This window comes from Pagrus major, chromosome 6 (assembly GCF_040436345.1).
Source record: "Pagrus major chromosome 6, Pma_NU_1.0".
NCBI classification, from domain to species: Eukaryota; Metazoa; Chordata; class Actinopteri; order Spariformes; family Sparidae; genus Pagrus; species Pagrus major.
The window spans coordinates 14,910,302-14,928,516 of NC_133220.1; the positions used below are offsets into that span (position 1 = coordinate 14,910,302).

Here is an 18,215-nt window from a genome sequence, read left to right on the forward strand (position 1 = left end):
AGTGTGCAAAGAATGATGATTTGATAATCCATAGCTCTAATAAGGTTTTATGTGTTAAAACTGGTAATCTTTTCCCCTACTCTTGAAACCTTTGCAGAACATGTATTGCAAATTGCAATTGTGTAATTTTCCTTTTAAAACGTATAAAACACGTCCACAACGTGCTTGTAGTGTGTAGATGCTGCGCTTGTTAGGTCATTGAATACAATTGGGCTTCATATTCAACTACATTTATTAGCATAGTTAAACAGATACCGCTATATAACGGAAAATATACATTTCTTAATATCTATCGGGTCGATATATATATTGTGCATCCCTACTGACGACATATTCTGGTACATTCGACTGACATTACGGTAGCTTAGGACACTCAACCTTCTGTTTCACTGTAATTTGAAATACCTCAGCCTGTAGGTGTACAGCAGTCTTTTGCTGAGCTGCAGGGGAATTAATTTCTCCAAAATGACATGAAAGTATTCAACAACACAGTTCAGTCCTATTTCATTACTGTCAGATCTTAAGAGCAACCGTACGCAGGGTACACAGAACTGATTTTCAGCTCTCTGTATATGCTAATTGTCATAGAAGTTAATATGGCAGACCCTTGTAATAGTGTTGTAAGTGTTAATGTAGTTACTGTTTTTGTACTAGGTGCTTACTCCCTCATGATTGTGGAGCAAAGGGGAGGTGCAGAATAGGGCAGGGGGAAAAAAAAATATGTGAGGTGAAATAAAGAAAACGGCCAAGCGAAGAAAGGATACAGAATGTACTGAAAACTGATGGGCACATTTCAGGCAGGATTTATATCCCGCCGCCACCCCCCCCCACCCCCCCACCCCCCCATATACAGGACAAATGAACCGGCAATCAAGGAAGGCATGTTGAAAAATGTCTTACGTGGCAGGTGTCTCTTCTACAAGGACAATGTCCCCATACACAGGGACTGACTGCCAACAGAAACTACAGTCCTTCATTAAATTATGTTTTGTCACACTTTAACTAATATTTAGTAAATGTTAGCTTGCTAAAATGCTAAAGACATCTTTTTGGTCAGTGTTTTCTTTATTTGAACTCTTGCCTTTATGTTGTAAGAAGTTGTGGCTGCAGGTTTTTCCATAAAGGAAAGGTGAATTACAGTTATTGAAACAAGGACTTTGTGTTTTATGTGTTTTTAGATTTCCTGGCAAGACGCTGAAAGGGAAGAAATACAAGCCCCTTTTCCAGTACTTTGCCGAGGTTTGTAGACTCTGTGTTCTCGTTAATGTTGCTGTTCGGCTGTTTTATGTATTGTTTGTCACAAAACTCACCTTAATTACCTGTCTGACCACGTATTGGCATCTCAGCTTATGTACTCTAAATCTTTCTCTTAATCTCTCTCCTACTGTCTGTGGCTCTATTTCTTTTGCTTCCTCACCGCTCGCCCACCTTCATTTAATTCACCCCGTTCTCGTTTCACTTCAGTGTGGGGAGAAAGGAGCGTTCCAGGTGGTGACTGATAACTACGTCAGGGAGGAAGAGGGTACAGGAGTGGTCCACCAGGCGCCTTACTTTGGAGCTGTGAGTGAGACGTTTTCTTATATTTTTTTCTTCGCCTGGGTTGTAACCAAAACTTGTTACCTTTTTTTCCATTGTGTGCTTTACTACTCTTATTAATTCTCCCATTTGAGAAGCACAGACTAGGAAATGTTTTGCATTTTAACTTGATGAATTACTCAGTAGCAGTCAATAATCAGTTAATCAACTAATTGTTTCAGCACCACTACAGGGGCACACATTTATAATATTATGGTAGGAAACTGCAGGTTTTCCAAGTACTGATGAAGAAAAGACCAACAGAGTTTAAAATATAAATCTAGCTTTAAATTGTAGAATTGCTCAGATGAAGTCTACTGTTGTGGCTGAGAGCATGAACAGACATTTGCTCGTTTGTCCTGCGTGCAGCCCTGATCCTGCTCACTATGCCCTCCTCCTTTTAATTATAATGTACTTCACTTCCTTGAGTGATTTGGAAGAGAGGTACACCTAAGTAAACCTAAGATGTTTTTCATCAAGATCCATGCATTTTTCTCTATTCAAAACAAGGATGTAGAAAAACACCCTATCCTGCAATGTTAAAGAAAGTGAGAAAAAAATTCCTGGATCTGTCGCTTTATCCGGATCTTCTGGGCTGTAACCTATCCTCCATCCAAGTTTCCTGGAAATCCTTGTAGTTTTTTTGTGTAATCCTGCTGACAAACCAACCATCAAACAAAGAAACTGAGACGGGTGAAAACATACCCTCATTGGCAGAGGTAACATTGCTTCCAGTAGGCTAGGCTTGATTGTCCAGTGCTGCAGATACTCGTATGGATGAAACTCATGAAGTAAAACAAGATATCTTTTGTTGAGTTTAATTCTGGATTGTTTCCCTGCCATCCTTTTGGTAAAAAACCTGCGTCCATAATTGCCTTGACGAATAAATTATGTTGTATTTCTGAATTTGCAGAAGGGTTTTTATTCTTGTTTCCATCACTTGTGTTTTCTCCAGTTGGATTACTTTGAGTGCCTTAAGCAAGTGTAGCTCCTGTATGTGTGTATGCGTGGGCTTTACACATGCAGGCATTGGTTTATATGTCACTTTACAAGAGAATGTAGTGCTAACCCTCCCCCGTGAACAAGATTTTTATTAATCATAGATACATTTGTTGGTTCAAATCTTGAGCTGAAGAAGTGAACCACATTTTATCAAGACTAATCGGGGCCCACTTGAGAACTATGACCCTGTTTGGTAAAACCATTTAATTAAGAATCTTGCACTGTCCTCCATGTCGTTATCTTAGTGTGGACTCGCCGCTTAATGAAGAGAATTTAATGAAATACCTGTGATATTTCATTAATATTTTAAGGCTACAGTATCAATGTATTCCTACAGTGTAGAGGCCAATGTTACATTGCTATCAAAGATATTGGGTCATTGCTAATAGGTAAAATGTCCTTGTCAAGGGCAGATGGATGTCCCTGTGGCTGTGGCCAGCTGTGGACACACTCAGTCTCTGCTTGTTTTTCTGGAGCTCAGTCCCTGTGAGGCTGTGAACTAAACCTTTCTCACCACAATTTACATTTTTTATTCGTTCAAATTTGTTTTTAACTGGGATGAGTTTTGTTAACTAGTGACCACATTCACTTTGAGATTAAAAATCTGAAACACAAATATATCCTCTAAAGATAAACGGTGAGGTCATACGCATTGCAGAACAACATTTTTCAAGCTTTATGTTGTTATGACTAGATGTGAAATGACAGTGTGAGCCATCCATCTTGGATCTTGACAGGGTGTTTGAATACAGAATACATTACAACTGGACAGTACTCAGCTCTTTCATGCATAGCTGTCACATACCAGAAGTGCTTATTTCAACACTGCAAAAAGTATCCAGCTCAACAAGGAATTTAATATGGAGTCATAACGTATCCTTGAACTAGTCAAACTGGCTGAATCACTGGGTCAAACTGGGTTTGATAATTACTTATTTTCACATACAGTTTGGTCTGTTTGGATAAAATTACTGAAACAATTGAAATAAATGTGTCACTGTATCACAATATTTTCAAAATAAAGTGATTAAATTAATGGTAAACCCATTTTCAAATGTGTTATAGGCTACCGTACATCACTTTGTTATAATGAGGGCTGCAAATAACAAATATTTTCATTACTGATTAAACTGATTTCAACAGTCCCAAACCTTATTTTTTTGCACTTAAATCCATTAAAACATGGACTTAAGCGTTTGATATTGGAGAACTAAATTCAGTTCTTGCCATTTAATTTTCTGTAAGTCAACTAATTGGTTTATCAACTATAGCTGCCACGATTAGTTGATTAATCGATTACTCAATCAAATGACAATTAATTACCAACTACTTTGATAATCAGTTAATCGCTTTAGTCATTTTTCTGTCAAAAATGTCAAACCTTTGCTTGTTCAACTTCTTAAATGTGAGGATTTGCTGCTTTCCTTTGTCATTTATGACGGTAAATGAAGAGTCTTTGGGTTTTGGAATGTTGTTGGACAAAAGAAGCCATTTCATGTCACTTGACGTCACAAATAAATCAATAATAAAAATAATCTTTTGGTTGCAACCCTATAATCGACTTATCATTGCATCAAGTTAAACTGTAATTTTGCAGTCAGTTACATTGGGAAGGAATATAGAAAACACATTCACTCACTAAAACCCTTTTAAACTGTATATTATTCTCTCCGTAGGATGATCACAGGGTGTGCACAGAATTCAACATCATCCAGAGGGACCAGGCTCCTATCTGCCCTGTGGACGCCTCGGGCTGCTTCACTTCAGAGGTCACTGACTTCGCGGGACAGTATGTCAAAGTGAGTGACACATCAGACATTTACATGTAGATTAGGTTAGCAGACATTTCAGACATTCTACCCTGGTGAGAGCCACTGGCATGATACACAGGATAAATAGCAGGTTCATTTCCATTGTTTGTATCTGGAAAATACATCTGTATGTATTGAATTGTTCTTGTTTTTTTTATTCTGGACAGTTGTGTTGAAATGTTATCTATCTTCTTGGTCTAACCACTATTACCAATGAAAATGGAAACTGTTGATACTTTTATTCTGCACATTTTTACAAGCAGTGTAGATTATTTAAAAATAATTATTTGTCAGCATAAAAATGTTATCAATATGACCTTTGAATTACTCTGTAGTTTGATGGCTTGTTCATTGATGTGGGAGTTCAGGGACCCACGTCAGAGCAGTTTCACAAAGTTGTGATGAAAAACCTGCTGCCAAAGCATATTGTCACTGTTTACCAGTGTACCGGGTGCCCTCTTCTTGCCTGTCACACCCAACTTCATTACCATCATAAGTGGATAGTGAGTGAAAATAACAGTCATATATGATCTGATCACTATTTCACATCCTGGCGCAAAGGCCAGGGAGTGGACTTGACCTGCCTGGCCACTAGCAGTACAGCGTTAGCTAATAAAGAGCATGCAGCAACAGTTCACTCAAAGTCTGTCATAGTCCACTTTTGAAATATGTTAAAACCAAGCGTGAGTTTCAAGACTGTCCGAGACATTCTTTATTGCCATATAAAACCTCAGAGGTGATCTGAGGGAGCGTCAGTCGTGACACTGCTACACAAAGAGAGGCTGAGAGAGCAGCTGTTCCTCTGTTAACTGCAATACAAACCCAGTATTTTAAACAATATGAGAGCTGCGTCTTACACCCAGAAGAGCCTGCAGGTCAGCGGCTCCAGCGGCAGAGTAAGGGTTCAGAGCCCATCGCCTTCCCGGTGTCGTGGAACCTCATATGACAGCCGTGGACGCTTGGGCTATCGTGGCACTGCCGTTGAGGTGGGCACTGAGATACACCAGCAACATGCCAACGAGAAAGAGGAGATGCAGGAACTCAATGTCAAGTTTGCAGGATACATCGAGAAGGTCCAGGCGCTAGAGCAGAGAAATGCTGCTCTCCAAGGTCAGCTTGATGCCCTGCAGGGTCGCTACAAGGGAGGCCCCGCAGGCATCGGAGAAGAATATGAGCTCAAGTTTAAGGAGGTGCGGGACCTGATTGAGACCCTGACTAATGAGAAAGGAGCAGCTGATATTGAACGAGGCTACATTGAAGAGGAGGTTGAAGTGTGGAAACTAAAGCTGGAGGAGGAGCTGGCCCTTAAAGAAGAGGCAGAGATGATCCTGACGGAGTTTCGCCAGGATGTTGACAATGCCACACTCCAGAAGGCTGAGCTGGAGAAGCGTATAGAGCAACTGGTGGCCGAGATAGAGTTCCTCAAGAAGCTGCATGATGAAGAGGTTGCTGACCTCATGAAGCAGATTGAGGACGCAAAGATTTCTTCAGAGCTGGATGGTGATCGGCCTGACCTGGCTGCTTACCTGCGCAACATGCGTGTAGAGATAGAAGCTGTCGCTGCCCGCAACGTCCAGGAGGCTGAGAAGTGGTACAAGGGCAAGTTTGACACCCTCAAGCAGCACGCTGGCAAAAATGAGGAGCAAATGAAGACCATGAAAGACGAGATCACGACCTTCCACAACCAAGTGACAGACCTGCAGAACCAGATTGACGGGCTGAGGGCTCGCAACGCAGCCCTGGAGCAGCAGCTGGAGGACATGGAGATGTCCCACATGGATAAGGTGGGGACCTTCGAGGGTGTCATTGCTCAGTTGGAGGCCCAGCTCTGCGAAACCAAACTGGAGATGACCAAGTATCTCCAAGACTACCAGGAACTGCTGCACATTAAGCTCAAGCTGGATGCGGAGATCGCCACCTACAGGAAGCTGCTGGAAGGAGAGGAGAGCAGGCTTGGAATTGCTAAAGAGCTCTAAATGTGTCAGAGATGAGAGGAGCCGCAAGTCTAAAGCAGCCACAGAAGACCAGCAGAGAGATCAGCTCATTCTTGTTAAAAGACTTCCCTATCTCACCCATTTTCCCTATTTTATCCTCCTTACCTTAAGGGCTGAGTATTGTTTGAAATGTTTCATTACCAGAAGAGATTTGACAGCTGAGTTTGTAAAGCAATACAAAGGACAACAATATCACGTTTTGAATACATGTTTTTTGGCAATAACTTTGTCCAAATTGATTTGATTGAAAAACTGAGGGAGACTCTGACCTTTTAGAGATGCTGGCACGCAGACGTACATTAAGACTTCTCTTAGAGGCTTTACCAAATTTGTTAAAGTGCCTTAGCTAAAAATAAGTAAACAAATGACATATCTGACCAAAGATTTGATGCCAGCTTTCTGTACTTGAAAGTACAAGGGGTACTTGGGGCTACAGAAACATTTCACTCAGTACCCAAGAAGTATTATGGTTTAATACCCAGCCCTGTTTCCCCCATTACTTACCTTGCCACACCCTGACCCCCTTATCCTTATGCCTGCCTGCTTCCCAATTCTTCCCAGTCTTTCTTAAAATGTTCCGCCATTATTTCAAAGCATCTAACCAACTCTGTCACCTCCAATTCTTGATTTATGGCAGCCCTCAGGTCTCCTCTTCATACCCTTTTCCTTTACTCCTTTTCCTAGTGCCAAATCCTCCTTCCCTTTTTTCCTGCTAAATCAACCCTGCTCTGAGACCTCTCTCGCCATTTCTGTCACTCCCCTTTGCTACATCTGCTCACTTTTTGCCATCACTGCTTCTTGAACCTTTGGATCCCACCTCCTTCAGAAAAAAACACTTGAGTGCTGCTGTGATGTGTCACATCTCAATGCAAACGAAGCAGAAAAAACAAAATCATCAGTGTTATTACTGGTCTTTACAATGCCCCCTGACTGTTCCATATGTTCTATTGACCACTTACACTAATGTTGACCTGTTAATTAATAAAGATTGAAGTGAGTGCATACAACATAATGCATTGATCTTTCTTCCTTTCTCCTGTGAGGTGCCTTTTTTAATCTTCAATGTATTTTTTTACTGTCTACTTTTTCTATCCATCTCTTTACCTTTTCCCACCCTCATTTTAACCTAAAGAACAGGAAATGTGCTGAAAAGCAGTTCTTACGCAGTCGAGCCCAGTAAATTATAGTTATTTAAGTATTTAACTACATACTTCATCTTGTACGGAAATTCAAAGTGTGCCACTGAGGAATAAAATGGCTGCCTTTGGTTGTTGTTTTTCACAGCAGGCAGGCTCAGTCTGGTAGTTCAAACCATTATACAAAAGAAAAATGAATGAAGAAAAAAAAAAAGACGTTTTGGAACTGGTAGCTCTGCTGATTATTTATGCTTCGTGACGAAGAGATTCTAAAAGAGTCACAAAAATGTGTTGGTAATCTAGTAACATATCTAGTCACTCTTGTTTATACACAATTGGCCAGCTGGTGAAATGGATTTATTCACATCCTCAGTGGGTTGCAGGCGGAGATCCAATGAGCCTCCACATCACAGGTGTACTTTCATGTTTTAATGAGCCCGGGTCAGGGCATAACAAAATTTACTCCTGACTGAGAAAGTTTAAAAGCCCTCTCTTCTACAAAGAGGTCACGACCAACAGACTGGCAAACACCTCACTGAAAAGTCATATTTATGAGCTTGCTGTGAATTGCACTGCGAGCTTGGTTAGAGAGGAGGTGAAATAGTGTGTGATGAGGCACAGGGCTGATTGCATATTAGATTGTTTGCCATAAACAGTGAGCTGGATGACAAAACAGACAATTTCTCCCTACCTCTATGGTGATATTTATCATAGCTGTATGAGCAGACCATAGCCTTGGCTGTGAGTTTACCTTGAGTTTTCTCAAAGTGAATCACAAAGCTGTTGTGTGTTCAAGGATTCAGAGCTTTTCAACCTCAAGGAGAAAATTCAAATTAAAAGACAAGACAACCTAGTGATAGAGGAAAGGTAAGATAAATGATTTGCCTTAAATGTCGCCATAGCTGGAGAAACACACTGCCACTGATGCACAGGAGTGTTATCATATTAAATGAGAAATAAATAAAGAAAGAAAGAAAAGAAAATGGCCATTTGCCAGGAAAACATGTTATTCTAGGTTGCTGTTGTAGCATATGTACAGGTGATCAACTTGTCTATATAGCTATATATATATATATATATATATATATATATATATATATATATATATATATATATATATATATATATATATATATATATATATATATATAGCTGAGCTACTGCACATTATGAATACACAATATTGTCTTGATCTGGTGACTTTTACATTATAATATGTGACAGCGTAATGTTTAAGTTAACTAAATTACCTTAAAAACATTAAAATCTCTTCATTTCTCAGATGCATAAAATCCAGACATTTTTTTTCCACTGCAGTGTTAAATACTGCTTACATTTTATGGCAAAATTTATAATAAATATGATATTAATATATCGTGCTTGTCTTGTAGTGGCCAAAGGAGCGGCTGTAAATGCTTTTCCTCTTTACCCCACAGGACTATCAAAGAATAGCGGCTAACAAAGCTCAACTAATTCAGTGACAAACATGTTTCATGTTCTATGGAGAGGCCGTGGCCAAACTCGGCACGGTAAAACTAGCAATGGAAGTGCAAATCAGCCCGGCTCGATTTGACATACTGTCCTCTGTCTTTTCAGCTTGGTATGAAGTCGCTCTTTAAAGCTCAGTTTATAAATTGTGTCCACTGTTTTGGTTTTCTCTTATAGGATGCTGACAAGAATATCATCAAGTGGCTGAAGGAGAAGGGTCGCCTCGTCAATGCCAGCAGTTTCAAACATAGTTACCCCTTCTGCTGGAGGTGAGACATCTGCAGAATTCAAACTATAAAACTAATGTTTCCTCTGTGTCATGTTGAATGGGCTCCTTCCAACTCACTTAAATTAACAGCTTCTCTTTGAGTCTTCCACCGTGGCCTCTTAAAACAACTATTATAAAATAGCCACACCTGATGAATTATACTTTAGACTTCTACACAGGTAGCCTTATTTAGTGGTAGACGACATATTGTACAGTTCAGCGTTCAGTTCAGCGTTCAGTACAGCGCGTGCCTGTGCCTCCCTCAGGAGCATCAGTGCAGTATGTTAATATAGGTTTTGTGGTCTATGCACAGAATCAATTCATAAAGCCAATGCCACTGAGGTGACACACATGTAACCTCTCAAGGACCCATATTATCACATCATAGCTAACACACACACACACGTACACAATCTAATTTTTGAGCAGACTAAATCACTCTCTCGCTTGGAGCAGCTGCAGGCTGACCTGAGCAGGATTAATTAACCCAGTAAATATGCAGTGATGTGCTCTCTGAGCCACAAGGAGACACAGGCTCAGAGAGATGAAACAGTTGTGTTATTAACCACTCAGTACCTGTAAGGTTGAACTCAGTCATGGCGGAGGGAGCTACACTTGAGACAAAACTTGAAAAGAAAACCACAGATTGGTGGTAGAGATAACGGTAGTGGAACACTGTTAAAATATATTAGATATATTAGGTAGCAAGGATTCAAACAAGTTAATAGAAATAGGATGGTAAAAACTGAGATTGATATTTTCACCACATGTACATTCAGAACACATTTGTCAATTAAATTTACCTTGGCTCATATTTTCCAGCTTTTCCACAGCCATGCTAACGGCTCCATGAGGTTGTACATTGGAACCGAAGAGCTTTGAGCTAAATGTTTATGTTAACGTGTTCACAATGATGATGTTAACATGAAGATATTTTACAGATATAAAGTCTATACGTTGTTCATCAACTTAGTTTACTGTGTTAGCATGCAAAAATGTCCTAATTAGTGCTAAACCCAGCTGAAGTAGTATTGAGACTAATGGGAATATCATTATTTTTGCAGATATTTGGTAATAAAACATAATTAAATATTTGATGAATTTAGATTTTGACCTGATGTTGGAACTGATGACAACGTCTGTGCAAAGTTTCATGGCAAACTTTTGAACAGTTGTTGAGATATTTGAGTCTGAACCAAAGTGGTGGACGGACCAAACGAATGATATTTCCATTCCAACAGCCATGCTATTGTGGTTAAAGAGCACTGCCACCAATTGATCCTTCTCCTGGCAGACATTTTGACTTGTCAAAGCAGGAAAGGCACAGATGTAATAAATAACATTAAAGATGGCTGCATTCCATTTAGACGAGCCAGTTCCATGGCTCTGGTGAGCTGACATGCTCAGTCAATGACATAAATGCTGTTATTTACACCTGCCGTGAAAAAGGTCTATTATTGACTGTACCAGCCCTGTTTCTAAAGGGAATTAAGTGATCAATATAGCAGACCAACAGCAGGACAGAATATAACAATATATAACACACAATATGAAGAATTAATGAAAATAACAATCCTTAGTTCCAACCTGAAAATGAATGGCTTGCTTCCTCAGTTTGTTTTAAAAATGCATTTTTCATCAATGCTTTGGAAACTTTTTTGAGTCCATATGTTGCAGCCTTATGTTTTATGTAATGTGTTTATGCCCTTTTAGGTCCGACACACCTCTGATCTACAAAGCGGTCCCCAGCTGGTTTGTCCGAGTGGAGCACATGGTGGAGAAACTACTGGACAACAACGACCAATGCTACTGGTAAGCTGTCTTCTGAAACAACTGATAACTAGCTTGGGGCTCGGTGACAGTGGACTGGCAGCTATGAGTGTCCTGGTCTAAAAAAACTTCCAGACAGTCCCAAAACAATTACAGCTGAAATTCTGCGCGACCTCATCAAGTTGTTTGTCGCAGTCATGGGCCTGTACCTGCAGGACAACTGCCCGTATTTATCACTGGGCAGAGGAGTTTGCAATGTGAAGCTGTTGCAGAGATTTTTCTTTATTTTTCATGAAATGCGGTTAAAATTCTCATCAAGGCATTTTATTACGACACACAGGGGACTGATGTTTTGTGGAAAACATTAGCATGATGCTAATTGTAATGGCAGAACGTGGAGGAAAAGTAAGCGTCAGCACGATGGCTTTGCTAAGTGGTATTACCCCTGGTGCTCCCAATGCTCTTTTCTGAGCCACAGTAGCTGCCTCTGGTAATGGGACTGTCAAACTGAGATGAATGAGTAGCTGCGAGGAAGGTGAAGACGCACAGACACACATGTACACAGACCGGCACAAACACACACATACACACACGCACACTACTTTAAAGACTGCATTCCTTATCTGAGGGGTACTGGTGTTGCATGTAATACAGGATAATGTATGTTAAAGTCATTTACAGTATGTGGGGGTGTGTTTTGCACTATTTTAAGTGGAATGGGGCTACAGCTAATGATGATCTTTATTATTTATTTTTCAATTTATGAAATAATCACTTGGTCTATAAAATATCAGAAAATACACAAATATATTAATTTTGCTATTACAAACATTTTAGAAAAACATCAAATATTCACATTTGTGAAGTTTGAACAACTGAACTTTTGTTGTTTTTTAAAAACAAAAAGTGTACTTGATTGTCGTTGATTGTCGGAAATTTGAAGACATAATAAAACAATTATGTTGACTGTATGTATTCAAAGAATAACAGTGAGTTCACTATAATTGTAATGATACGTTTAGCTGTTATACTTGCATGTCTGCACACACATTTCCTGCCTGTGTCTGTGGGGCTGCACACTGAGGGTAATGCTCTTATACAGCTTTCTAATTAAGCTTATTCTCCAACCTTAATTATTTGATTTTGTTAAAAGATTTTTTTTTACTTTTTGATTAGACTCCACTTTCATACTTGAGTTCTAGTCTCTGGAAGATTGTCTGTCTGCCAGTGAGGGCTGCCAGCTCATCAGCATCTTAAAGAAAAAAAGTGAACTCCTCGCAGAGTTCAGTACCTCTATATGAAGTTGGTGCTCACTGATGAGAGACTTAAAAGAATCCTTCAGAAAGGAAAGTGCAGGTTACCATATTCTCAAAGTGATTTGTCCATTTTTTCTCTACTGACACAGTGCAGTGTGTAGACTCGGGCTAAGTGTCTATTGAGAAATTTCAGACTGATTTCTCCAGATGTCTGTCAGTATGAATAAATTAAGGACAAAATTAATGAGTGCTTGCAAGGGGTGTTGGTCTCTTTTGAGGCTCAAAGTGCAACAAGATCGGTCACTGGTGCCTGATCTCAGAATGTAGCTTCTTGGCCATAAGGGAGAAGGAAATGTCTCCTCCATTTCACTTTTCCTTGTCTTTGTCTTTTTCTCTGTCTCTTTGTGTCAAACTCGGCTGTTTCCTAAGCCACTCGAAATGCTCAGTAATCTTTGAAACAATGGGTCCTTGAGTTCAGAAAGTGGTCGACACACGTAGGCTTTTAATTCTAGCCAGTGACTGTCAGTTGTGATGGCTGAAACAAATGTTACCATCAGATTTTATTAGCTGTTTGAAGCAGTTTCCAAAAGATTCTTAAATATGCATTTAAACATCATGGCAACATACATATGTGCCTTATATAAGATCTACTCTTATATTTGCATCTTATTTGATCTCTCCACCAAGGAGGTCATGTCTTCGCCCATGTCCATTTGTTTGCTTGTTGGTTGGTTAGTTGGTTTGTCAGCAGGATTACACAAAATTACAGAATGGATTTCCACAAAACTTGGATGGAGGATGGGTCTCGGCCCAGAAAAGACCCCATTAACTTTGGGTGTGGACGCTGATAAAGGGACGGATCCAGGAGTTTTTTCTCATTCTCTTTAAATGTTGTGAGATAAGACATTTTTTTAGTTTATTTAGGTGGCTGGTATCTATGAGTGAGTACAATTTGATACCGATTCTAATAAAAATTTTGATCTAGCGGATTCAGGTATACTGGATTAGGCTTGATTGAATTAACTGTTTGGCCTTGGCGGAGGTATTTGCTTTTATGTGATTGTGTCCCTTACTTAAATTTCCTACCTGTAGTTTCTTTCTTTTATCCCCTTACGTACATGAGTTTCTGATTTTTTTAGCATTATAAGATAAGACTATTTAATTCTAACATAACCTTGTTTAGCTAACACACTTGGACAAACAAGACAGAAATTAGATTTATGCTAAATCATTCATAATTTTAAACACTATGTTAAATGTTGGACTGAACAATGAGCCTAGCTGATAAGGACAGAGCTGCGAATGTTAGCCGCCACTCTGATACAGTAGTATCCAGAAGCGTCCACACTGCTTGAACGTGTGGATAAATCCAAAGCTCAACAGACCTGCTATACGTAGTTACAGTGCTAAGCCAGGATTGGACAATCCTGGCTTAGCACTGTTACTGTCTCTCTTTTTCTTCCCTTAGTTTTCCTCATTTTCTCACCTCCTTTACCTTCTTTCCATCAAGCACATGCTCAGTTGGTCTCCACCCGACCACAACCTCTGTCCCTCTGTCTCCCTCTCGTATCCATCCCCAGTGTCTCTGACTTATAATAGAAGCCTGCACATATTAAATGGCTCTTCTGTGCGTCTCGAGCACAAGACAGCACACTTTAAATTCTACATTTAGCATGAAGCAAGAGAGGGAGGGTGACTGGTGGAGGTATGTTGGAGGGGGGTTGGCGAGCAGCGGGACAAAAAAAAAAATCATTAAATTGATATATTAGGGGCCTAAATAGAAATGCCTCCTACAAATGGGAATTGATGAACTCGTTGCTTAGCGCATGGATCCTGACGACGATTTATACCCCCACTGCACTGTTCTCCTGAGCAACGCGGCCCGGCATAGCGAGAGAAGGGACAGGAAAAATGAGAGAAAGAAGGGAGAGACTGTGAGATAGTGGATTAAAGCTAGAAATCGGTCGAGGCAAAATAGGGTAAGGGGAGAGCAGAAAAGGGGTACAAAGGAGGAAGATGCCTCGAAGGGAGTGTTAACCTTTGCAGTGGAGCTTCATGAGGAGAGAGCAGTGCAGTTTATTTTTAGGGCTAAAATGAGCAAGAAGAGGAAAAGAAGGCAGCTTAATAAAGGCGTAATATCAGACATTATGACTAATGCTTGCTCTTGTTGCGAGGAAATGTATTAAAAGGGTATCCGCAGGTCCTGGTTCGGTTTTAAAAGCATTGAATTCACTTTCCTGAAAGGCTACAGACGGTATTGAAAAAATCTTTAAACCACAAAAGCCCTTAAAATGTTTCTCTTGCTCCCCATCGTCAGTAATGTTGGTTACATAATGTTTTCTTATCTTATGCAGGCTTTAGGAAAATGTTACGCACCTCATAACTAAACGTGGGATTATCTTGACAGTGTCTCGACATGCAGGAAGCTCTTTATATTTCGATAGACAGCAAACACTGTTACTACTGTTACCAACTCATAATGGGCAAGTATCGATTTTAGCAAAACTTTCAATGAATAAATCATTTTTAGCTGCATTTTCTTCGAATTGGTTAATCCATTCATCCATCCATTTTAGGTCGCGTATCAGTGTCCCAGTGGCATTAATTTGATTTGTTATATATTGAGGAATAACTGTCACATACTGCTGGAAGTACTGAAGAAAGGTTATATAGTATGGCTGCAGCTAAAAAGTATTTTCCAAAGACGACAGAAAGCTGTCCTTAAATGTCTCGTTTGTCCACAACCCAAAGATAATCAGTTTCCTTTCATAGAGGAGTTTATCAATATGAATATATTCACATTTAAGAAGCGGGAATCAGAGAATTTGTACTTTTTAAAATTTCTTAAAAATTGCTCAAAACAATGACTCAATTATCGAAAATGTAATTGTTGACCATGAAACATTAAATTTGTGGTTCGGTTGGATTGAAAAGGTCTTAATATAACCTTGAATTTAATGTGGTGAACCTGCAGAAACCTAAATGGTTTCGAGGAGAATTGCTGGTTGTAAATAGCTGTTAAATGCAGCCTACATGCAGACTTGATTGTCCTTGTGGTCAACCAGAACGCACATCATAATCTTTCTGTCTCCACAGGGTTCCAGAGTTCGTGCGTGAGAAGCGTTTCGGGAACTGGCTGAGAGACGCACGAGACTGGGCCATTTCCAGGAACCGTTACTGGGGCACGCCGATCCCTCTCTGGGTCAGCGATGACTATGAAGAGGTCAGAAAACACGCAAAACGCACAAACAACGCGCTCGCTATGCTTTAATAGAGTACTTAATGCTTCTAATGTGTCTTTGTACTCGGCAGGGATCACACAATTTGTCTGTGTCATGACCAAATACCAAGACAGTTACTCTTCTCTCAGAGAGCCTTGGCAGCACTCACAAATCAATCTGGGCTAAGCGTGAGAGGGCATAATTGAAAAGTTGAACTCTCCATAACTCTCGCTTTTATTTACCATAGAAATGAGTATGGGGGGAAAAAGTCTTGTGTCTCTGCAAAGGCAGATTGGTCTGCTTCGAGGCTTCAGAAATCCAGCTCTTCACATAAATTGGCAGGGTAAAAATGTTTCTCGCTGACCTCTTTTTGACACTCACATATTTTAACATATCTGGCCCCTTTTCTAGTGTATGAGTAGAGGCTTGTGTAGAAGAGACTTTCTGGCATGGGCAGAGTGACATGACCATGGTGTCGAACTAGAGAGTGTAGCGTGACTCCATGCTGCAGTCAAAGTCAGCTCCCCTCAGGCACCATTACCGAGTGCCTCCGTAAACTCAACACATGAATGATTCATTAATGTAAACAGCAAATAAACACAAACCAAAATGTGTTTGGACTCTCTTCATGTCGGTTAAGGCAACTTCAAAGGTCCTTGAGACAAACAGTGATCGAGGGGGAAAAGGAAGGAAGACAGGGAGAATAAGAGGAGGTGGAGGAGGGGGTCAGAATAAATCAGCTTGTGAAGAAAATGAGGAAGAGAAAGACTTAAGAAGGGGGAAAATGAGAGATGAAAAGAGGAGGAGGAGAATAAATGAAAGAGCAAAGAGAAGCAGACAGCGGAGAAGCCAGCCAAACTGTAAATGTTTGTCTGGTTGTGGATGTTCATTGCCAAACGCGGCTTGACTACGTGAGGTAGACTGAACTGAATAGAGGTGTCAGAATTGGGTTGTTTGAGCGTTTGAAAAATGAAGTGTTGGTCCCCTGGCTGAAAGAGGGACAGCCAGCGACCTGCTTGCTGGAAATAGCATTGTGATCATTTCCAGAGCACTCGTGCTCCCTGGTGCCTCCCTCAGACACCCCTCAGCGGCATATCACACACACCCAAAACTAAAGCTGTGTGTCTGTCTGTGTGAGTGTGTTTCACAATATCTATCTCTCGGTGTCTTTTCTTTTTGTTCAGTCTTCTCTCTCTGTCCCTTTTCTGTGTTTCTCTCATTCCGTCTTCTTTTTTTATATCTGACGCTGGTGTATCACGCTGTATCTGGGCCATGTTACCTGGTGCTGTGGTAAAACTAGAGCAGAGCCTACAGGTTAACTCTCTGAGGAGACCAGATAACACACTTTACCATACTTTCTAAGGTAAAGTTACACAGGAAGTGTGTTGAAGTAGGCCTACTTTTAACTTGTGTTCTACTGTGATAATTTATTACTAAAACGGGCATAAAAATACATCAGAATCATGAGGTTTAGCGCTAGTCCCAGAGATAGTCCTTTGCAGATGCAATTCTTCTGTTAGGGTGAACTTGAGTGAGTACAACTGCCTTTAATTCTTCTGGGTTTAAAGGAATAGTTTGACATTTTTGAAAATATGCTTTCTTAAAGCTGCTGTAAGTGATGTATCTTTATTACAATAAATGCGAACTAGCTCTATGGTCCAACAGTAATCACGGTACAGAGTATTTGGTTGCTAAGACATGTCTCTCCTCCTTCTGCTCATGCAGTAAAAGCGAAAATGTTTTTTTTTGTTTTTGGTATCCCTGCCCACTTTGTGCAATCAGGACAGAGAAGTCCATGAAGAGGCTGTCCTGTCTGCTCGTGAACACGTAGAGCATGCTATGTCTGGCGATTACTGTGATGTAGAGAGGAGCGAGGGGATTGCTAACTGCGAAACAGACAGGAAGTTAGCCCAAATGACGACTGCGTTTACAGCAACTTTAACAAGAGTTAGATGGAAAGAACAATAAGTCGTGTGTCCAATACATATGAAGCTACTACCAGCAGCCAGTTAGCTTAGCGTACGATAGGAAACACCTAGCATGGCTATGTAACAAAATCCACTGACCAAAACCTCTCAAGCTCACTAAGTAACATGTGTTATCTTGTTTGTTAACGTTCCTACCAAAACCAAAATGTAAAAACAACATGTTAACTGCAAATTGAATGAAAAAAGCACAAAATTAATGTCTGCAAGCTGCTTATTTTGTCAAACAAAAAAGAAAAGTGGCAAATCCTCATGTTTAAGAAGCTGGAACTAGCAGATGTTGGGTATGTTTGCTTGACGTTTTTTAACAGTTCAATATCACAATTGTTAGTTATTAATCTTCTTTTAGGTCAGCTCATTGATTAATCATTTCAGCAATATTCAAGAGACTTGTTACTGTGAACGCTGTTTTGTGATATTGCTCCCTCAAGCTGTGCTGTGCGTTTGTGTGTGTGTTTGTTGGTCAGGTGGTGTGTGTCGGGTCCATGGCTGAGCTGGAGGAGCTGACCGGAGTCAAAGTAACTGATCTGCATCGGGAGAGGTGAGTCACTGATCAAACACAGAGATTATCAGCTACCTGAACATGTACTCAGGGGTGTGTTTCTGTTGTGATAGTGTGATTACCTCACATTCACACAGGTTGTTTGTGTGTGTGTGTGTGTACATGAGTGGAGTTTTTGATGTTGGTGTATGAATGTGTCCTCTGCCT

At 40.3% G+C, this 18,215-nt stretch overlaps 1 protein-coding gene and 1 pseudogene across 2 annotated transcripts in view; both read left to right on the forward strand.

The window, feature by feature from the left end:
• Nucleotides 1-18,215, forward strand: part of iars1 (isoleucyl-tRNA synthetase 1) — a 56,653-nt gene that overhangs the window by 8,469 nt on the left and 29,969 nt on the right. For both annotated transcript variants that reach the window (XM_073468144.1, XM_073468145.1), the window contains exons 9-15: nucleotides 1,179-1,239; nucleotides 1,465-1,560; nucleotides 4,254-4,376; nucleotides 9,184-9,275; nucleotides 10,988-11,086; nucleotides 15,397-15,523; nucleotides 17,974-18,047. In XM_073468144.1, the coding sequence (XP_073324245.1) occupies nucleotides 1,179-1,239; nucleotides 1,465-1,560; nucleotides 4,254-4,376; nucleotides 9,184-9,275; nucleotides 10,988-11,086; nucleotides 15,397-15,523; nucleotides 17,974-18,047 (672 nt within the window). The remainder of the gene's footprint in view (nucleotides 1-1,178; nucleotides 1,240-1,464; nucleotides 1,561-4,253; nucleotides 4,377-9,183; nucleotides 9,276-10,987; nucleotides 11,087-15,396; nucleotides 15,524-17,973; nucleotides 18,048-18,215) is intronic.
• Nucleotides 5,228-6,364, forward strand: LOC140998027 (desmin pseudogene; annotated as a pseudogene).